Here is a 24,234-nt window from a genome sequence, read left to right as displayed (position 1 = left end):
CTTTGTAAGGAAGAACAAAATGAACAACTTAATCATCTCAAGAAACTTGACTTGAACTTTAGGATGTGCATGAGACAGGAAGGTCAAGAAGCTCTACAGATGAAATGTACAAAAATACTCAAAAGAAACACTGAAGTCTGAGGTAGTGCTGCATCAAACATGAATTTTTGAGACTGGGCAGCTCTAAAACATTCTGTATTGATGGATATATTGAGGAGCAGTGCTGCAGGGTACCTGAATGGTTGGCGGTTGTCCTGGGAAAGGGTTGAAGAAGGGCTTTTTGAGTCTAAGGTCTGGGAATTGCTCGCAGACAGTTTGGAGAGCTCAGGATGACGAGCTGTGCCAGGAATTTGTGGTGGAGTACCAGGTGTTTTTACTTCACTCTGGGATTTTGATGGGCTGGGATTTTGGAATGATGAAAATGTTGGCCTAACATTGGAAAAAGGTGGAAATGTTGATGGACTTGGAGGTTTGAAAGGTGCTGTTGGTTTAACATGTGTCGATAGCCTATGTGGTTTTTCTGTGATGGTATTAAATGAGGGATTTGGTGATACTGTTGTGCGTGGGATTGGGTGCCCATTGACCTCTGGAATGAAGGAAAATTCTGTTGTAGCTGTTGTAGCAAAAGGAGTTCTAGAAGTTGGGGAAAATTCAGGCACTGATGGTGGACGAGAAGGGAGGTTTTCTGGTTCTGGAGGAGGGTTAGTAGTTGGAGGAGCTGGAGAAGGAGAAGGTGGAGGAGGTGGGGGAGCTGGATGAGTTGGGAACTGAGATTCTGAGAAATGATTGGAGATTGGAAACTTGGAACGAGGGGGAAATTCAGGATCATCAACATTGGAAAACTGGGAATGAGAAGGAAATTCAGGATCATCAACATTGGAAAACTGGGAATGAGGAGGAAATTCAGGAGCATGAACATTGGGAAACTGGGAGTGAGGAGGATATTCGGGCTCATCAACATTAGGAAACTGGGAATGAGGAGGAAATACAGGAACATCATCATTGGAAAACTTGGAATGAGGATGAAATTCAGAATCATCAACTTTGGGAAACTGAGAATGAGAGGGAAATTCATGAGGGAAACTGGGAGCTAAATTTTGTGGAGGTGGAGGAGGAGGCCGTAAATCTGAAGTGGAATAATCTAGTGGTGTGACTCTCAGGGGAGGCTGAGGTGATGTGTGAGCAAGAGCTTCTTCAATTACAAAAGGTTCAACAGGAGTTCCACTGGGTGGGAATCTAGGATGTGACAAGTGTGTTGAAAATGGATCATTTTGGGGTCTAGGGGCAAAGTTGCTATGAGGCAACCTTGGTGGGAAAACATGTAACTGCCCTTGAGGCCTTGTAGAAAAGTGACCAACTTGTAAATTCTCATCAAAGTGGCTGAAGTCAGGTCTAGGTGTAGTATTGAGAGGATGTCTTGGAGGAAACCCATGCTGCTGAGAATGGTGTTGCCCGATGGGTTTGTGATTTAGGGTAAATGGCCTCGTGTCTAAGTCATCACTGAAATGAGAAAAGGTTTGAAAATTGCCGAAAGGGTTAGCTGGTGAAGACTGAGGTGGAAACTGTGAGTGAAAAGAATTAGAGAAGGGATTTGGGGGAAATCTGGAAAACTGCTGTGACTGGAAATGATTCGGGGGAAATCCTTGGTTAAAAAAATTATTCTTTGGTCTGGACTGTCTGCGAGAAATTCCCTGGTCGGGTCTAGGGTTGGGGGCTCGAGGTTTGGGGTTCCTGAAGGAAGATGGTGCAGCTCCAAACGTCTTTGGCTGATGTTGTTGACGACGGGACAGTATATGTGGCTGGGACTCCTGGCCAAATCGTGGTGTGGCAGCAGAAACAAATGGAAGTCCGAAGTCAAAGTCTGGTGTTGAGTCGTTGAGGTGAGTCACGTCTCTCCCGCTTCTATAGAATTGGGCAAGGGAGGTCGCTCGAACTGGCCTCGCTTTCTCCTCCAGAGACTGCAGGTCTCCTTGTCCAAGAGATTGTAGTTTCCACCACCTTTTACACAAATAGCTTATCAGGTTTGCACTCCACACTAAAAGCACCTTGGCCCGACATCAGTTAATGGTAATCAACATGTGCTCTCTAACTATTATCATCTAAATTTATGTCTTCTTTTTTTTTATTTCGTAACAAATTTCTGCTAGACAGCGACAAAATCTGTAGGAAATAAGTAACAATGGTCTGGGGCCAAGAGCTCTCTTTAATTCGTATGTTAAAGATATATTCTATATTCTCAAGGTAATATTCTATTGCAAACAGGCATTTATAAAACTTCTGTGATAAAAAAAACATTTTTCATACATATATGAAGAAAAGGAGATGTTAACTCTACAGTTTTATCTTTAGTAGATGGATGTTACACATCTGCCATCAGATTTCAAACTCTATTGTGAACACATTCACATTACTCAAAATAGACTGCCTATATAAAAGATTTCTGTTACAGCACACATTTATATTCTGGTGGATGATTCGAAATAGTAGCTTGCATGCCTGAACGGGTTATTAGCCCAACTGATATAGAGTCGATGTCAGAAAGTCTCAATAATCGTCAACAAATGTTATTGATATTAGTCTCACATGAGAAAATTACCTGTAAACTACATTTAATTTTTTATTCAAAACCTCATCAAAAGTTACTTTTGGCTACTTCATGCATAAGAAACAAGCATATATAGATTCCAACGCGATTCAGAAATTATAATCTCAACAAATTTATGTCATTTAGGTGTTTAACAGCGCCGAACTAATGCATAACCACGAAACTAAATATTCAGATATTTTCAATTAAAGGATCATTGGTTAATCTATGACTAAAGGAGAACTTTTAGAAGAGGAAACCCACAACCAAGAAATAAACAGTACAAAGCTTCGCTTCCAGTCTGGTGATTTTAATAATGGCTTAGTAGTTAAGATTAGGTGCACATCTACTTCTTTTAATTTAACACCGAATCAGGAAACAGTAGGCAAGCCCAACTTAAGCAGGCCTGTAGTTTCCTCATTTTGAAATAGTAATTTATGAAAAGAAGAATAAAAAAGCAAATGGATTCAAGCAAAACTCATAGCTGAAGGGAACTTACGGGAAAACGGGCGACCTGTTGGTAGTAGGATGTACATTGATTGGGCGACTGCTGGATTCTTGTACCTAGGGATTAAACAATTATGTATGAATATATATATATATATATATATATATATATATATATATATATATATATATATATATATATATATATATATATATATATATATATATATATCATTTTATCGAGTACTTTTCTCCCATCATAATGATGAAGGAATGAATTTTCTTTTCATCAAACACGTTACTCAAAACAGATAACTGAATTCAGTGTCTAATATCTACATAATATTATTATTGAAATTACTATATTCTTCATAATTTGAATGGCAGGTAATCAATTTCACAAAGCTTCAACGTTATATCTATTCATATGAAATGTCAGTAATTGGATCATACGATAGATTCCTGGATATGGAAAGGTTATGTTAAAGTGTACCTTAAGAGAAGTATTGCATCACTGTAATAAAGTTCATGAAAGATTAACCTTCAAGATATCTACATTTTTTAACGTATTAATGACCAATTGGTTAGTCAAAAATCTAAAGTAAACACAATCTTCAATTTTCAAGCAAACTCTGATCATAACTGTACTTTATAGTGTTTAGGATCTCAACAAAATATAACATGCACAAAACATACCAATAGACAGTGATCACGAACAAATACCATTTTCGTCAAGTACGTCAACAAACATTACATTGTTAATTTCCCTTTCTACGGAAATTTCTTACGCCACTAATACAGAAGAGTCACTCTTTTAAAACTCTGGCTTGGAATCTTCAGATTATACCCTTAACAGGACAACCAAAACAGTAGAGCACACTCTTGTAACCAATGACGACTGGGGCTGACATGTCAGGTAATATCCTTTAGCCAAACAACCACTCAATCAGTTATATTGCAGGATAATGACTTCAAAACAATAACCTCTTAAATTCATTTTGGTTCTGAGAGAGGTGAACAAAATGAAATCTTTTCTTGCGCAATTTTAAATAACATTGCATAACATTCTACAAGTTGCATTGACATTTTGTAGCAGCAAGGGTATTTTAGTGTCCTAAATACTGTACTGCGACTATTAGGTTGTACTTTTTAAACTGTAACCACAGTTTTAAGGACGTTTACCTTAAAACTTCGCCGATTTACTTAATTTGTTTGGGTACAAACAGAGACTGACACACTTCTACTCTATGTCTTTTTAAGTAACTCTGAGTTGGACTTCAACATTTTGATTTTATATAAAGATAGTACAAGTGGATTTGCACTAGCGCCAAAGACAATATTTTAGAAGCCTAGATGGGGGACAAATCCTAGACTAGTCAGCAGGAAAAAGAAACCTTACCCACCAGATCACCAAAATGGTTTATGGAAGTAATCGTTTTAGCCATAAGCGTGTTCACGAAAAAGACTAAAATCAGGGAGAGACCTATCACCTTGGGAGATACGAGTCAGTCCCCGTCTCTCAAGGACCACTGTTCAGGTTGTACTCACATCAGTATCGGAGAAGAAGGACTGCTGAGGGAAGCGGGTGAAGGATTGCTGAGGATCAGACTCTTGCCTCAAAAATTTCGGCTGCCTGTTCTTGTCGCTGCCATCAAACACCGAAAACTGGCGAGACATTTGGGCATGAATAATTGCTCCAGAGTTTTACAATCAGTTATTTTACAAACTATTGGACACTGCAAGTCTTATAGGAAAAATGTGACTGCCTCCAATGTAGTTTGTATAACCCATCAATAATTTTGGTTTATTTCTGAGCCCCAAAGTCTAAGATCCTGTAATCGCTACATTTCTATACTCAAAAGAAGAGAAGATAGGCAAGTTACAAACTACTACGTTACACAAAATACAGTATGTCTACATGACCTATAGAATTTAGGAAAATAAAAATCTACTTTACAATACTACAGGGGGTATAACAGTTGCAAAATCAATCAGATTTTAGTGGGTTAGATGTTACAACAATAACAAAATACGAGACAAAGAAGTTTACTACCAATGTAGGCAAAAATAATCTACCCGTTTCATTACTGTTAGTCACCGACAGTAAAATAAATATATTCTCTTAACTTACTGATTGGGAATCTCGAGGACTCTGGGAAGATAAAGAATTTTGGAACCGAACGTCAAAGCTGCTGAAAGATCAAAATAAATGCAAATTAGTAAATTGAAATAAAAAACAATATATAAATAGACAGTATGGATACCAGCCCTTCCAGATATCAAAGCAAGAACAGTTTCACTTGACCATAAAGTGAGCAGCACTATAGTTGGTACAGTTAAGGTAGATTCTTGGATGAGCCTTATATTAACGAGTCGTTTGTTTAGCGACCGCTGATTGGCTGGTACCGGAAGGTAGGCAGCTCCCAGCCAATCAGCGGCCGTCAAACAAACGTCTCGCAGGCATAGCTCACCCAAGAATCTACCCTAAGTGAACCAGCCATAATATAGTATGTGGAAAAATAGCAGTGTTTTAATTGTTCATGTTCTTTACTCAGCTTATCATCTATCTTTGTTCCATAATAAAACCCGTTAATATTTTTAGAATTTATGTAATACTATTGATAAAATATATTATAATCATGTCGCCTTTTAACTTAAGTTAAGATATGAAAATCATTAGAAAAGTATATAAGTATCAAGAGTTCTTACAGCACATCATCCAAAATAGCATTTGTCAAAATTCAATTCAAATACTAACTGCAAGCACATAAACTAATATGATTGATATCCTCAGTCTAAAGATAATAATAATAAAAAGTAATGTGGTAAGTCTCTCTCTCTCTCTCAAGTTTCCATGAACGAGCCAGTCAAGCTCTCATTCACTCCTAAGCATTGTTTTCAAATACCAAAATTTGCCCAGTTTTCTTGCTTACCCAACAGATGGAGTTAGTGGCTCGGTTGCTGATCGTACGGAGTTGGTGTTTTGAGTTCGAGGGTCGGTGATGCGAACGGTAGAAACGCCAGATCCGGCAGGGGACAAATTGCACACTACATTGCGAGGCCAGTCACAGGTCTGCAATTCGTGGCTGCAAAAAAAAAAAAAAAAAAAAAAAAAGAAGATTTGCGTAAAAATCTGATGTTCATGAGTTTCGCTACAAACTGGAAACTGAACAATCATGATTTTCAAATACTTAATCATACCTATAGGTACACTATTCATCCTACACTGACTCTAATGTTTCATTCTCACCTGTAGACAAGTCCTCCTGTGCAGGACTCCTGAAGGGCACCTCCGAAGACGCAGACGTAGTACTGAGTGCAATCGGAAGGATGCGGGTAATACCCGAAGTCCTCTGGACAGTTGAAGTTCGCGACTTCGGACTTTCCCGCTGGGACTCTTTGTCGCCTGCTGCCGCCATTGATGGAGCGCTGTTGGCACGCCGCAAGTCCTGCCAGAGACAAGCAAAGTTAAAATGAGAAAGGAAGGAGAAGAAACCCGTAACAAACATTAGATAAAGATAACTTTCATCACTTTCTAATCCATCAGGAATTCTAATTCCGTCGGTAGGGAGTTACTTGTAATCAAGCATCCTTGCCATGAGCAAGGGTTCTATTCTATAAAATTTGTGGCGTCATACAGTTGATATTGCAAGAGAAATTAACTTAGCAGTTCTTGTAAGACGACAATTCACGCTTTAAGAAAAATCTCGCAATGGTGTTATTTAACGTTTGCGGAATGATTTAGCAATAACTGTTGCAGCACTGCAGTAACAAACACCAGAGCAATTTATGCACGTAGTATTTTCTATTCTTATCCTCATTTAAATTTTTTAAAATGGTCTCAAATGTTATCAGGTCCCATTGTTATCAGAGTGATCACACAAAAATGGCCAAATGTACGTATGTGTGTTTGTGTGTAAGCGTTCACATGAACGATCTGGCTATGTCACCCAACACTCAGTTTCAGTTTGCCTGTCTCCTGCCTTGTTCCTCTTACGATGAATTACACTCTTGTTATCTCAAGCCGATTACTCACAATGGTAAACACAGTAGACACACTCCTTTCACCACTGGGAGGGAACTTCTGTCTCTATCCTTTTCAGGGCATGGGCATCATGGCAGATAAACGATCTTAACAAGCTGAGCATTGTGTATGCTTCACATGAATGAAGAGGGGAATGTACTGAATGACGAAGAGGAGGGGTAATCAGCCATTTCTTTATATCGTGGACGGCGGAATTTGGAAGACTACATTCCATTCGAAAGAGGATTTGAAATTTTGTTCGATGCGTTGTAATCTATATAAATGAGCTGACAAACTTTACTGTGAGACCTCTATTATCTCTCTACTCCACACTCATCCATCTCTCTCTCTCTCTCTCTCCGTTATCTTAAATAATTGATTTAATAATTGTAAATCAAATTACCATCGCATCATTAATATTGCAATGGTTTCTGGTTGTCTTCCAAAAGTATCAGTTTTTGAAACAAGGTAGAAGTTATAGCTACCATCAATATTTTTACTGAAGAAAAATCAGTTAAGTCAAATTTATTAACGATATATCATACATCAATCTCCACACACACACCCACACACGCACACACACATATATATTTATGTATGTATGAGTATACATATAAAGGTATTTTTGAGATTGCATACTCTACTTATATTGCATATCATCTTGCTTATTCCAGTAAAAGGAGTTTTACATGCAGTAGGTATATAATATATATAGATATATATATATATATATAATATATATAAATATAATAAGAGAGGAGAGAAGAGAGAGGGGAAAGAGAGAGAGAGAGAGAGAGAGAGAGAGAGATAACAAATCAGTCAACATAGCAGGCTATATAAGCAGATATGTGACATCGCTGGGTGATTAATATATACCACTCACTAGGCGCAACGCGGCTTATTTAATCATGAAAAAGTACTTTAAAAAAGCGTAATTATAACTAAAGCCTTTGGATCTCTTACAAACAAAAGCAGACTTCGTCCCTGCTTTAGCGATATGAGCCCAAAGGATACAGGAATACTACTATGTTGCATAATTTGAAATTCCTCCTTCGGCAGGGTGACCACGCTTTAATGAGACAGGGAGAAAGAATGAAGTATAAAAACAAGTAATTAGAAACAGTAGAAGGAAATAACAGAATTATAAAATGAATGTGATGTAATGAAAGTAAGATTAGTTGCAATTTAAAAGATTAATATAAAATTCACCGCAGAATGGAAGAAATGACAATAAAAGAATAAGAATTTAAAAATGAACAAACTTCATTCTCGGCCAACCTGTTCTTCCCACGGAACAGAAAACACCGAATGAAAAGGGCCCATAACCCAATTCCTCGTCAATGAAGGTCAAGCGACGAAAGGAGGTACGAACTTGGGCCAGGGCATTAAAATACGTCTCGCCCATCATGCCCACCTCATGGAACGTGAGAAAGATGGCCGACGGCCTCATAATGAATATAATTAGCGTAAAGGTTAACAAGTTTCTTGAATAAATCAAAAAGAGGGGTTGCTGAGACGTCGTGATTATATGAAAGAAGATGCACATTAGTTTTTCCCTCTGAGGTAATAATTACTTAATCAGAGATGATAGATGTACCTTCTCGGACATTCCTCTCTCGTGATCATAACAGTATTATGGCTTAATCAGGCATATTCCCGTTTCTTGGAAAATAGGTAGATAGAGAGATAGATAGATACTCTCTCTCTCTCTCTCTCTCGTCTCTCTCCTCAGTAGTCTCTCTTTCATCATCTAGTCCTCTCTCTCTCATATATATATTATATATATATATATTTATATATAGAGATATATATTATATATATATTTAGATATATATTATATGTATATAATATATATATATACACACATTATATGCATATATAAACATGTAGACGTGTGTTTATAGTTAGAGAGCTCACCCCCGATACAGAAAATTAAGCTGATAAAAATAACTTATCAAAGAGATTTCACAAAGAAAAACAAATTACACACACACACTCATGTATATATATAGATATATACTATATATATAGATATATAATATATATATATATACACACATACATATATATATTACACATACATATATATATATATATATATATATATATGTATATATCTTGCTGACAATGCAGTAGTAAAGGCAGACACTGCTTTTTACTAACACGATAACAATGATAATTCGATAATATTTGTATCGTCACGAAATTACTTTGAAGTAAACGTAATGTTGAATCTAATCTTGCTTGTATTATTTCCGAAGGCCACCGAAAGTATAGCCACGAATAACGTTGTGCAATTAATATCCAACTTGAAATAAAGCCTCCAAAGATGAGGTGAAACTAAATCAGTGAACGTTAGAAATGTCCATTAATAATACTGAAAGCTGTTACGAACACCACCTATATGCGTGAAAATGCTCCAAAACTGTTTTCCCACTTATACCCGTCACACTCTGGAAGACATTATTACATGACGTATATTATTAAAGTTAAAAATAATTCAAACTACATTCTCGCGATATTTTCGTCGTTCACGTCGCAACTTCCAGAGGCCAATTATCCGTGACCATTCATTCACTGGGGGAATATGGCGACTGAGCCTTGGAAATCTTTCCCATGTTAAGTATCGAATTCTAAATTTGGGTCAGGATTATTTTATATTTCATTGTTAAAATCACGCAATGTGTCCATATAAGTGATAGAAAAGGAGTATATATATATATATATATATATATATATATATATATATATATATATATATATATATATATATATATATATATTTATACTCCTTTCCTATCAGTTATTCATAATTTTCTATTCAATTTTTTTCCTCTAATCTTACCTATCGCATAATGATAACAGTTACTTGATGCGGCCATCCTTGCTTCACTTTAACCGCTATTAGTGTTGCGTTTCATAATGAATAAATTTTGTTCTTAATTCATAAATCCGTTGGTGAATATCAGCAATAAAGCGTACGTTTAAGAAATCGTGAGCGAATGGATTTGGTTTCACCCTTTAACCTCCGTGATCGTTGGAAAGATTTGCCAATATCAAAAGAATTCTTATTCGAGTGCGTTATAAATCAGTTCGTTCCTTCTTTCTCTCTTTCTTTTTTGTTATTCTGTATAGATCTAATTTTCCAATCTCTGAATCTCAATCACGATTGTATAATTGCTCTTCGGATTGTTCAATTTTTTCATTTGAAGTCAAATCTCAAAGATATGAGCCGAAGGAAAATAGTAGAGCTGAAAAATTATTTAATCTTTGAATTTAAACTTACTCAAAATAATATATAAAAAAGATTAAACCTTACTTCCTCCCCCTCTAATCTTTTCTTAATAGTTCCTACATCCTACAGTCATCGTGTTTCCTCTTTCTAAATGACATTGATACAGTTGAAATTGTTTTCCTGTTTTGACTGTGATCAGGAACTGGACATTTTCTCGTTTTATATCCCATCATGAAGGAATTAAGGAGGAACTTACTTTTGTGAATATCTACGTCATTCATCCACGTTATGAACCTGCTAAGGGTACCATTGGGCTAATATTTTGTTTTATGTTGTTGATGACGGTTCTACCTTTTTTAACTGTCATTATCCCCCTTGACAAAACAAACGACACGAGCAAGTAACCACCACAGGGGTCGTGGGTAAGGTGAGGAATAATTAATACTTGCGGATGATGCAGTGCTGAATGGTGATAGTAAAACAGAGGCTACAGAGACCGGTAAAATTCGTTGCAATTTTTAATTCAAATGGGAATTCGCAACCGGGCATCACTGTAATCATTTCACTAAGGCCGGAGACAAACTTCGTTCGATTGCGTGCAGACGTAACGCCTGTTCTTAAAATGAAAATGCAATGCGAGAAACTGGAAGACAAAAACAATTATCCGTCTCGGCCGACCAGGCACTTCTCTCCTCGTGTTGCAACAAGAACAAGAAGGCCATACGAAGTAGGTGATGCGGTCTTGCAAGCACGAGAGAAAACTTTGTAAACAAATGCATTCTTGCACAAGGTTCATATCTGGTTACTTCAACTCTCCGTGATCACCATTCTTTCCGAGTTTCTTTATGTAAGCTACTTCCAGGTAATAACAAAGCTATCTTAATTTTTTTCTTCGTAAGCATCTCTACACATCTGTTCGTTTACTCTTCCTAATGCTTGAACATTTATTTTTTCTCGGCCTCTTGTTAATATATTCATTAAAATTTTATTTGAAAATGACTCGGTCTATCTAAGCCATCGATATTATTCTGCAAATGAGACAAATATTCCCCACCAATTGCGACACAAAGAATAATACTTCCTTTAACTGACCATTCAAATTTACAGAAGCCACGAAAATAGTATATGATCCCAACATCATATACCGATGTTCAAATGTCCACTGAAGCTCGCCACTCTTTACCTTGGTAGTTGTCATGAGAGCTTGAAAATGAAGGAATAAAGTGTTCCTCAGCCAAAACTAAATCAGAACTGACATTAGTAAACGTTAGTGTCATGTGTTTAGATTCACCTTCTGCACGCACCACTGATTACGCTGTTTCTCTTTTTGGTCGACAATCTTAGATAGACTAATACGGCACCTAAATTTCATTTGCTATGAAATAAGCACCGTCTCTTTTCAAAGACATTTCAGTTAAAAGAAACTGCCTAATGGCATGTCCAGTTCATTGCACATTTCACCCGAGGATATGGTAACTCACCATAATGACAGGAGCTTCTCGACTAGAACGTAAAACTTATCCTAATATTATTGTGTAGAAAATGTGAGCGCTGTAGAGTAAAAGGTTAGGAACTGAATTCTTTGTTGATCAAAAATACTTCTGAACACTGCGGACACTAACATATACACGTATTGCACGGGCTCATGCACATAAAAATTCATTAGAGCCATACTGTTCTTAAAATGAGGATTAACGAAAGGAAAGTTCTTGAAATGAGGATTAACGAAAGGAAAGTTATGATGGTGCTCATATTCGCTGTAACGAATGCTTCATCGCAAGGTTAAAGAATCAGTATTTCCTATTCTCTCTTTGAAAATGCCATAACCAAAAACCTCCAATCACTGAAGGAAATCGAAGGCTGAGGTTGAGCTATCGTCATCAACAGAAAGATATGCACACCTACACCTGATATCAACCGAGCTGATCGCTGTATTAGCGTGATTGCCTGCGGTTATAACAAATAACCAAGAGGTAACGATAAAATTATGTAAATGACCCGAGGGCAAAGAGAATGTATGACAGGAAATGTACGTTTGAAAACGTATTTTTCCTTTCGTGTATTGTTGGTATTTTATTACAAAGCTATTGTCTGTTGAGTTATCAAGGCATTATGTCCATGCAGTTTTATCGACTGCCGAATAAACATATTTATATATATATATATATATATATATATATATATATATATATATATATATATATATATATATATATATATATATATATATATATATATATATATATATATATGCTTAAAAACTCACAGAAGAACGAATAAAATACAGTTGGAAAGAAAGTTATCAGGTAAACAACAAGATCAAGAATACAAGATGGTTCATTGTCAAAAGGGTAAAAATTAAAGAGATAATCAAGGATTATCGGATACCACACGGTCACAAACCTAAACATAGATTTAACCCAAACAGAAACTACAACTATCATTTTCCTGTGGTATTCGCTTATATATATATATATATATATATATATATATATATATATATATATATATATATATATATATATATATATATATATATATATATTTATATATATATATGTGTATATAATATATATATATATATATATATATATATATATATATATATATATACCTACTGTCGGAGCCATTTTTATTATTTTGATATAATTTCAAAAACTTACGCGATACGTAAAATTAAGACTCACGATGTACAAAATATACTTTGAAACATATCTGAAAAGAAAGGGAAGAAATCTCTCTGTGAAACTGGGCAAACCCAACCCCTTTCCACAGGGCGTTTGACTTCTACTACGTCAGTTCAGAAGAGAAGGGTCTCACCGAGAATATGAATATGAAATATTCTTTCAAATGTGTCATCACATTCACACTCTTGTCTCTTGTTTCAAAATTCTTTGGCATCACTCTTTCCCTCATGAAAAAGACAACGTGAGATCAATTTATTAACTCTCTCTCTCTCTCTCTCTCTCTCTCTCTCTCTCTCGTCCCATCTCTCTCTCTCCTCTCTCTCTCTGTGTGTGTGTAAACAAACAAAACAACACAGACTGCGATCCCTTTCACTCTTAACTCCCGCAACCAATGATGTGGAGCAAAGTCGAGACCCTGTCATTACATAAGACGAGAGCGTGCCGTTCAGAAGCCAGAAATTGAGGAAGGGGAGAGAAGGGGGGGGGTGTTAGAGGGGGCAGAATGGAAGGTTGTTGTTGATTGTTTGAAAGATTCTTGGAAATCACAATATATATATAATCTATATATATAATATATATATATATATATATATATATATATATATGTATGTAATATATATATATATATGTATATATATATATACTATATATATATATATATATATATATATAGATATATATATATACATATATATATATATATATATATATATATATATATATATATATATATATATATATATATATATATATATTCATCTATAAATGCATATATATATATATCTATATATATATATATATATATATATATATATATATATATATATATATATATATATATATATATATATATATATATATATATATATATATATATATATATATATATATATATATACACGCATCTCTCCTCAGAAAGGACTGCTTCTAGAGTACCATGCTAAACCATGTCGACATTGCTACTATGCCCTAGCAGCAGCCAACCACAGTCGACTAGCTACCACACACATAATTCACTGCTCAAGCAATACAGCATCAACGGATTGTTCTTTAAAAGTGTCTAAATCGGTTCGAATTTGGGATTCCAGATTTGAGAGTGAGGCTGATATATATATATATATATATATATATATATATATATATATATATGTATATATATATATATATATATATATATTATATATATATATATATATACATATATATATATATATATATATATATATATATATATATATATATATATATATATATGTATAAAGTATATATATATATATATATATATATATATATATATATATATATATATATATAATATACAAGTATGTGTATGTATATATATATATGTATACATACATATATATATATATATATATATATATATATATATGTATATATATATATATGTGTGTGTGTGTGTGTGTGTGTGTGTGTTCACAGACATATAATGGTCCTTGACTAATGTACTATATAAGTTAGGGTTGAAATTAAGCCATTACTTTTAGAGAAATGCCTACAGAGGTATATTTATCTCAAGTTGTGATTAAGGCGTTGCTAATGACTATGTTGAGAATGGGGCCCTAGGTAAGATGTCCCAATGCACACACACACACACACACACACACACACACACAGAGAGAGAGAGAGAGAGAGAGAGAGAGAGAGAGAGAGAGAGAGAGGTGCTCTGTTATAGACACCAGAGGGAATCACCCGTATTTCATCGCAAACAGACAAACAGAACTCTTTTTTTTTTTTTTTTTTTTTCTGTCGCTATGAAACATCACCTCGTCTCTACTATTTGGAAATTGTTTTTTTTATATTCAGTTGCAGTCTCTAATGTGCATCAAAAGTCTTTCAGTTCGTATTGTAGCCTGAAGGTACACAAGTAATATGGCCGAAAGACCTGAGCACTGATGAGTTTTTTGTTTTCAATTGCTTCTAACAATATATTAGTTTATAACAGTTTTTTTCTTTAAAACGTTATGTAATGTTATGCCTTTATATTTCTTTCAATCGCTTCCAAAACCTTTACAATGGAGCAATAATTTTACACACTTTCTTCAGAACCGTTTTCTCATCAAAATGAACCATAGTACATACCTTGGTCAGTCATTCATTATATTGTAGCTACCGTTAACCACTAGTACCCCTAACAACTACTGGAAGAGTGAACTCTTAATCATTCTAAAACAGAAGTACTGAAATTTGAAAGAAGGTACTAAAAAACAGTAAATCTACGAAGGCCGATTCAGTCTACAGTGAATTTCGTCCAGTCTCTTGCAGAAACTTGCATGACGACCGTTTCAATGGGCTGATCCAACTAAATAGTAAATACAAACATGAAACAAAATTTAGTGAGAGAGAGAGAGAGAGAGAGAGAGAGAGAGAGAGAGAGAGAGAGTATGGAAAAGTGGCAGGTCACATTTTCCGTCAGAGAACGCAGATTCAAAATTGTATTCGTCAATGAACGATAGTGAGTTCGTTTGCTTTCTACTTATTATACAGAGGATATGAATCTATATTCATGAATATGTTTTAATTAAGCTATTTCCTGAGAGAGAGAGAGAGAGAGAGAGAGAGAGAGAGAGAGAGAGAGAGAGAGAGAGAGAGAGAGAGATAGATACTCAAAAGTTCGATGTGTATTAGGCTTTTGTTCCTAATCAATTAAAGTTTTAGACCCATCATTAAGTTATCTAAGTTGTAAAACAAACTGTTAAGTCATCTGTTAATTTTCGACATCATTGTAAACTCGCCCACATTCGCACTGATAACGCTCATATAAAACAGCAACATTCATATCATATTATCTCTTATTTTCTAAACTCCTCCATATATTGTTATTCCTTTATCCTTCATTTATTCACTCTCTTTAGTATCATTCTAAGGTTTTACCTCTTTCCCGTTTTCCTCTTCATTCAAAAGTACTTCTCCTCTTACCAATTACCATCACAGCCATCTCGTGCTACTTTCCTTGATAAATAAACGGAGTGCTCGCTGACTAAAACCTTTCGTACTGTCCTTCCCATATCACAGACGCTCCTCCTACATCCCAGTCTATTCCCCGACCCTTCCATCCAGCGTCTGTCCCCTTCCTCAAAGCCTCATCCAAGCGATCAGAATTTCACTTTCACTGCGTCAACTCGTCCGGGTACTACTCACGGATGGCTCCGTAAGTCTGTTTACTCCCACACACCTGGAAGAGACCCTCCCAATCTCCATGAACCACGCCCATCAGCATAGTGCGTAAGAAAAGCGTATTAAGCAAACAAAGACCTATGCCTGCTCTCTTAGCCTACTTCACTCTGCAGCGATTATATGGTTTCATGGTTTGTTCTGATATGTTACGTTATACTGACGCATGGCGCGGCTTGAAGAGCAAGACCATTTAAGTAATCAAAAGCATTATAATGAAATAACCAATTTGTTACAGAAATGCTGTAAACACAGGGAGATAACCGAGTAAAATATAAGCTTAAAGTCAGAGATATCAATACAATAAGTTATCACAGATTTTAAAAATCATATAATGACGCGTTGTGCCAATCCCTTCACGGTTTATACTCCGATATACACGCATATATGCATACATACACACACACACACACACACACACACATATATATTATATATTATATATATATTATATTATATATATATATATTTATATATATATATTATCATATATATTATATATATAATATATTATATATATATATATATATATAGAATATATAGTATATCTATATATATATATACATATGGTATATATCATAGTGTCAAACTAATTTTTGTTCTCGATAGAATTTACGATCAGATTTCATAATTACTTGAAGTCCTCCCCTCAGCTCTGAATTCCAGTTTGAAAATACATGAATATGATGTAAAAGATAGCAATATCAACAAAGCTAGCTGACCAATCTCATTCTTTGAATACTGCTTTGGAAATCTAAAATATTCAAATATTTTGACCTCAAAGCCTGCATTTCCACGTTTTTCTTTCACCCGCCTACGAAGCAAAATGGAGAGAGAGAGAGAGAGAGAATAGGTTTTAAATGATGTTAGGCCCTTTAGAGGTTAAATACTGTCAGAGAGCACCTCGCGCCATTGATAAACGAAAATGGGCTTAGAAGTGTAAATAGGTGGGCAATGGTTTGTAGACAAATTTTGTGACATTTCAAAGTACTTTGGGCCTTACTACTGCAAATACTACCACTGCAGGACCATTAATCAAAGAGCAATCAAACGTCACACCGAACAGGCTATGAAATCTAAAATGACGCTGACTTGTTCAATGGAAATGAATGAAAAACCTTCCCCATCTCCTACCCACAATCTTGTTGTGACCTTTGCAATTGAATTGAGGTAAAGGGTTGATCCCTTTGACCTCATCCTCCAGGGAGGATGGATAAAAGAAGAAAGGGAAAGGTCATACAGAAAGAACGAACGAGCGAACGAGAGAACGTATGGAGACTGAAGTACGGAGGAGGTGAGAGGTGAATTAGGCATCATATTTTTAGGCCGTCTAAGAAACGCGCAATCTATCATAGTTTCAGCTCAGTGCTGCTGAAGGTGTGGGAACGTTCATTGTGTAAAGGGTGATTAACATTTTTTCCCCTCTTCTTAAGCATTCTCCATTGCTTACTTAGTCAGTAAGTAGTCAATGGCAGCCATGGAACATTTAAGCCCTTCTTTAATGCATACACTCATAGCACGAAAATTCTCTTATTTGGTACACTGATCATTCTGTTGGCGAAGTTTGTAGTCAAGTGCAACCATATTGTCATCACGTGATCTAACCTAAGGTCTCGCATACATTACCCCTAACGGCACCGTTTGAGTGATGGTTCAGCTCAATTTCAACATACCTGTAATATGAGAGAAACCATAATTACCAGATGGGCATTTAAAACTGATCTCTTGCTCACAAAAAAACACTCACTAGAGACAAACATACATACACATACACACACATATATAGATTCACAAAAATACTCACTCTATATATATTATATTTATAAATTATATATATATATATATATATTAATATATATATAGATATATATCTATATATCATATATATTTATATATATATATATATATATATATTCATATGTATATAACATGTAAGTGCTGTTATGTTGATGCTCTAGATTTTATCAATATTGGAAAGAAAAGTTGTTAATAAATTAATAATCGTAACATTTGTTACATGGATCACATTTTTAGCATATCGCTTTCATAACAATAACCATTGTTGTTATAAAGAATCCACTAGACTCTAAAGGTGAGCATCTTTACCAGCAAACAATCACGTGGACCTGTGGCCCCTTTCACACTCAGGCACGAACTGACGCGTGTTTTGAACCGTCAGCAGAGTCACGCACACAATACGCTGCCAAACAAAGTGACAAGAGGATAGAGTTAGAAAGTCTTTGCAAGACAAAGCAAACTCGATATTTCATGACATATTGCAGCGCATTCATAGTCCTATTAACACCCAAGATGAAACATAATTATTACTGCTATGAAACCTGGACGGAACTTCTAATGGTAATTATCTATGGGAGCAGAGGTTTGACCTAACAGCAAAAAGAAATAAACTACAATTATTTTGGAATCTGTTTTTATCATGCTCATTCGGGCCAGGAAAATTTCTTGAATTCATTTTGACTCTCAGAATTGATCCGTAAACATACGTTTGGAATTATTCAAATACACGATTGTTTCAGTCTCCCTGTAGTTTTCAGGCTTCTTGAATTCTTTTAACCATCCTATATTCTTTGCCTCCACACATTCTTTTATACTCCTCAAATTCAACCATCTTAGACTTTCAGACTCTACAGAATCTTTTAGGAATCTTACATTTCTTTTAAATACCCTAGACTGCTAGATTAAGTACCAGTCACCTAGGTTTCGTCAGCTCTTTCGAACAATTCAAGGCTAAGTTCTCTTCAGAATCATGTCGCTCGTATAAACTTTTTTCTGGTCTCATTAGATATTATATCTTTACATTTCTTTCCCTCTGGTGTCCTAATTTTCTTTTATACGTTTGTGTGATATGAAAGCAATCTTTGCCTCGTGAAAATGTGTTTTATGAAGTCACGCATTTTGTTCTCTTTTCATTTCTCTTTCGAGAAACCATATGATGTCATGCACTCTTTAGCATGAGTCCTCCTCAGACTGGATGTGTATAATCCTGCTACATCTTCCAGATCTTGCATTCCAGGCGCCTTGCCGCATTTTCCAGCTCTAAATACTCTGGGAATAGAATGAAATATAGGATTTAGGCCAAATGCCAAGCGTTGGGACCTGCAAAGTCATTTAGAGCTGCAACGGAAATTGACAGTAAAAAGGCTTGGAATGTGTAACAGGAGGAAAACCTCACAGTTGCACTGTGACTCAATTGTTAGGAGAGGGTGGGAAAGAAGATAAAAGAAAGAGAATAAGAACGGAGGTAGAGTAAAATGAATGAAAGGGGTTGCTGCTAGGAGCCAAAGGGACACTGCAAAGAACCTTAAGTTATGCCTACAGTGCACCGCGTGAGGGACACTGACGGCACTAACCCCCTACGGAGCTATATATTGTTGGCGGTTTATATTCATCTTCATAATTTCTTCCGCCTTGTTTGTATTCTCTAAATCCATCAGACATAAAGGACTCCCTCCACAAAACGTCTCTTCTATTTCTTGTGACAACCAGTAGCTTCTTTTCGGGGTCTGTATATCCACAACGGCTCCTCAGAAAACAACAGTACCCCTTCCCAACTCCTTGCATTCATCATGTTGTTTCTCTAAGATTTCATTTGACCCAGGGGTCGAGGCGAAGGAGTCAGGGTCCATTTGCAAGCCGGTTGTTGAATCCTCTCGTCATCATCTATGAGTTGATTCCTCCTTCTACATTTGGGAGATTTGCATAATCCCCAGGCTGTTTGTCGAGGGCGATTAACAGCTTATTTCCGGAAAGACTGGATGGATATGGTTACACAATTCGCTATGCAGACAATTGTTCTTCAGTTGTGTTGTTTTATCAACCATTGTATAGTTTTCTTTTGCGTTTTTAGTAAGTTAACACCATTTTCCCTCATTTTCAAATATACTATTAATAATGTATATTCTCTCTCTTTTTATTTCCAACTGATTTATATGGAAATATTTTCCAAGTGTAAATGAAGAAGTATCTGATCATGCCAGTGGTTATTTCTTCTTGTTTATCATTCAAAAATGCACAATTAACAAATTGAAAACCAGTTTGACTGATGTGACGGATATTATTTCAGCAAGCCTAGAGAAAACTCTAGATTCAAAATCAATAAATGATTAATCCCAGCTAATAATATTACGAAATAAGAAAATGGCTTTTTCAAGCATGTAAGAAATCGTCTAAATAAAAATAAACCCCATCAAATTTCCAATACGAATTGTAAGTAGTGAATAAAATAAAATTATAAACAAAATACAAATGAAGAAAACGAAATAAATAGCATTTAATATGCCAAATCCCCTTGCTAGAATTCACCTTCTGATGGCTTGAGTTAATTGCGAGAGGGTATTTAACACGTCCATAGACTCAATATTTTGGAGGTCCTACGACACTATGGCATTCGAGTTAAATATGCAAAACCAACTGCAATTCTCCATGAAGGAAGCAGATTCGTGGTTACTACTGATGAGGTCTATACTCTGTTTTTTTTCATGTGTCCATCCGCCTGTGGTGTTTTTGTATGGTAACACTGCGTCCCGGGCTCTAGATAGTTACGCTATGTGTAAGTTTTAGGTAAATAAAAGGATATCTGGGTGTACATTTGCAACTGAAAAGTGTTTTCATAATTTACTGTATGCGAATTACACCGTTAATATTCGAAATAGGATATTATTATAATCGTTGAATGTAAGCTGAATGTAACTGTCTAAAGCCCGGGACGCAGTGTTACCATACAAAAACACCACAGGCGGATGGACAGATGGAAAAAAACAGAGTATAGTCAAGTGAATTTGTGGTTAATAATGGAGTGCTACAGGGAAATGTTGTGTCCCCTGTGCTGTTTGTCCTTTTCGTGTATTCTTATATAATAAAAATGGTCGAAGAAGAAAGAGAAGGCTTAGACTTGAGTAACGATAAAGCTTTGGCAGTTTTACAATATACAGTAAAACGCCTAAAATTTAAAAAGGTGCTTCATAGAATGCATTGTATTTCTAGAGACTAGATGAATCCAAAGAAAGGGATGAAATAACAATAGGGAGAAAAGTTTTACTGAGGTTGAATCTTTCAAACATTTTGGTACATTGATATCTAACACTGGTTCTCCTGAGTTGGAAATGAGCAGGCTGAGTAAGACTTGGCCATAAAACAGAACGAAATTACACACAAAAGAAAGATTATATATTACTCTAGTATTATGATCTGCATTGGTGGAAAAAAAATTAGAGGCTAAAATATAAAAAAAAAAAAAAAAAAAAAAGTCCTCCGAAAGAAGAGGCAGAGACTAGGCTTAGGTTATCAACACAGTCAGATAAACTTCAAACCAACTTAACATCCAGTTCAACCGCACAACTTCTAGTTTTGGCCAAACGAATCAATGGTGTGAATTTCGATTCCGGATTGTACTTTTTTTCTTCCTCTACGACATTCGATACTGGTAGTACCTTGACCCATCCAAGGCATTCATAAGTACGACAATTTCTTATATAAACTATCTACGGTCTCTGCTTTGTTCATAGATAGTCATTAAATCGTACCAATGACTATGAATGGGTTTTCATCAATAAGCCTTACATTTAGATTGCATTTATTTCATAAACCTTCATCAGATTATTATTAATCAATATGGGTTGCATTCAGATAACACTCACTTAATGCAAGTTTATTGCTGCATCTTCCTTTTACCGATTTCACCTTTACTATTTCATCACAATGACGATCAGAGGTAATCAGATCATATTTGCTTTCATGATTAATTTTCCTCTTTTTAATCGAATCTCAAACTTTATAAGCAATTTGCAAGATTTCAAATCTGCGAGGTACTTCCACAGACAGGTTAGTATTTTTTTTTCTTTCTTTTTGCATAATTATCTAAGGCTCTCAATAAAGTTATAGGTATAATATATGAAGAAAGTTTTATATGTAACACATGAAGGTCTCTGCCTCTGGACAAAACAGAATTAATGTAGAAAGGCGTCTAACCTTACGTAAAATAACCTTGAAAAAATTAGGATTTTTATGTAATAAAAAAAACCAGGAAGGTGAAAAACTCAATAATGAGGTTAAGATCCACAGTTGGACGAACAAGACAAACCTAAACAGACGCAAAGAAAAAAATAAACTATGGAAACTGGGCATGAAGATAAAGATCGGGTATATCATATTCATGGGAACTTTCAGGTTTTGGGGCTGGGTTCTGTTCGTAGATGAGTTATGAAGGCTAGTTTTCGTTTGTACGTGTGTTGTGTGTGTCTGTGTGTGTTTTAGTGAGTGCACACGCGCACATATGCTTCTAGATGAAAGTTAAAAGATAGGATAGGCAGGTCTTGGCCAAAATAATCATGTTTCCATAATGAATGGAAGGAGAAAATATTCTTGCCCCAAAAATGCCATATTTTGAAAATGTATGGAAGGGGATATACACTTCGCCAAGATAATCTTGATTTTTTTCAAAATGCATAGCAAGGAATAAAATACTCCTGGTCAAAATAACAGTTTTAAAAAATGTGGAAAGGTCAAAATAATATTATTAATATCCAGTCATCAAGAACAAAACCTTGGCTTTTATTTCGCTTCTTTCTTTAATGTTTTCTCTTACCAGATACGAAGTGCGAAAATCAATCAGATGCAATAGAACTAATCTCACAGAGAAAATTACAAAATGAAAGAAGGAAGAGAGAGAGAGAGAGAGAGAGAGAGAGAGAATTTTCGTACTAAAAAGCTTGATTCGCCTTGACATAAGAACGGGCTACGGTTGGCACACACGTCCAATAAAAAGAGAGAAAAGGTGTGAACAGGTGAGGAAAGGTGAGAGAGGAAAGGGGGCGGAGGGGTCAGATTACTTGGTAGGGGAGAGAGAGAGGGTCAGGTCACAACAGGGACTCAAATCCAAGAGGGAATGAACGACTATAATGCGCTGTTTTGGTCGGTACTTAAGGACACGTCGATACACCCCATCTTCAGGAGACGTTATCTCGTACCTACATCTTAATGCATTCGAATGTCTCCGCTCCGCCTTTTTTTTTTTTTTTTTTTTTACACTTTCACTTTTTATCTCAAGTAGTTATCGATGTTATGTTTTTAAGCCTCGTCTCTAGTGGACTGTTTGCAAAGGAGTAATATGAATAATGACAACGATACGGATATTTTTTATTCGAAATGTCCATATTCCTTTTCAACTCTCGCCTTAAAATGACAAGGAAATTTCTAAGGCTTGCAAAGAGCCTAATAAATGAAGTATAATAGTCGAACGATCATCCTTCAATGGTGGAAGTTACATTCTATTCAAATGAACGAATATTTACACAATTATTTTTCAAGACATGATTGAGGAAGGTGTAAAATTAAGTAAAGAAAATACATTGTATAATTGGGTCCAGCTTCTACTGCCAAATTATTCAACGATTTCTTTTTAATCATTTATTTTCAATTGGTTGTTGTTACAACGATGTGTCTCTTGTGTACACCCAAGGTTTTAAATGGAGTATCTGAATTTTCTATCTCACACACACGTAAACATTCATTTTTCTTTTCATGACGTATCGAATATGTTCCATTTCATGCACGTTCGTTGCTCTGGCCTCTTCCTGCCTATTCATCTTTCCAGAGTAGGAAAAGATAGTGGTCGCCCCGCTTGAATATTCCGATTTGATACACTGAAAATCGAATTCGCTAATGACAAATCTCCCTCCGTGTTTCATGACGTCACGTGTTGAAAACAAAAGGGTCACATGAACGAAGGGAGTGCCAATCACCTGAAGAGAACTGTACCTGGCACTTCTTGGTATCAGTAGCCTACGATGATTTGCATTTTCTTCTTATATTTTTCAACTTTCCGTTTTTACGAGAAACTAGAAAAAGAAAAGTGATTGTCAATGATATTGGAAAAATTGTCTATTGTCATAAAATTATCACATGGTTGAAAAGATTTTAGGCGACTAAATACACTGAAACTAAATGACTGTACTGTTATAAGCACAAAGTGAGGTTTAAATTTAAAACAGTTTCGGTCTGAACTAAGGCCAAGTATACCTTTCAGCGATCTGTCACAGGTTGGTAA

At 35.5% G+C, this 24,234-nt stretch overlaps 1 protein-coding gene across 13 annotated transcripts in view; it reads right to left on the bottom strand.

Moving 5' to 3' along the window:
* LOC135211245 (mucin-2-like) overlaps positions 1-24,234 on the bottom strand; it is a 248,917-nt gene that overhangs the window by 24,492 nt on the left and 200,191 nt on the right. For 11 of the 13 annotated variants that reach the window (XM_064244526.1, XM_064244528.1, XM_064244531.1 and 8 more), the window contains exons 3-8: positions 6,282-6,480; positions 5,965-6,117; positions 5,163-5,223; positions 4,580-4,696; positions 3,084-3,148; positions 235-1,998 (exon numbers count right to left, since the gene is read on the bottom strand). In XM_064244526.1, the coding sequence (XP_064100596.1) occupies positions 235-1,998; positions 3,084-3,148; positions 4,580-4,696; positions 5,163-5,223; positions 5,965-6,117; positions 6,282-6,480 (2,359 nt within the window). The remainder of the gene's footprint in view (positions 1-234; positions 1,999-3,083; positions 3,149-4,579; positions 4,697-5,162; positions 5,224-5,964; positions 6,118-6,281; positions 6,481-24,234) is intronic. The other 2 variants (XM_064244538.1, XM_064244529.1) reach the window with 1 other exon arrangement.

The sequence above is a fragment of the Macrobrachium nipponense genome, chromosome 4 (assembly GCF_015104395.2).
Source record: "Macrobrachium nipponense isolate FS-2020 chromosome 4, ASM1510439v2, whole genome shotgun sequence".
Lineage (NCBI taxonomy): Eukaryota > Metazoa > Arthropoda > Malacostraca > Decapoda > Palaemonidae > Macrobrachium > Macrobrachium nipponense.
This window is presented reverse-complemented; position numbering and strand designations above follow the sequence as displayed.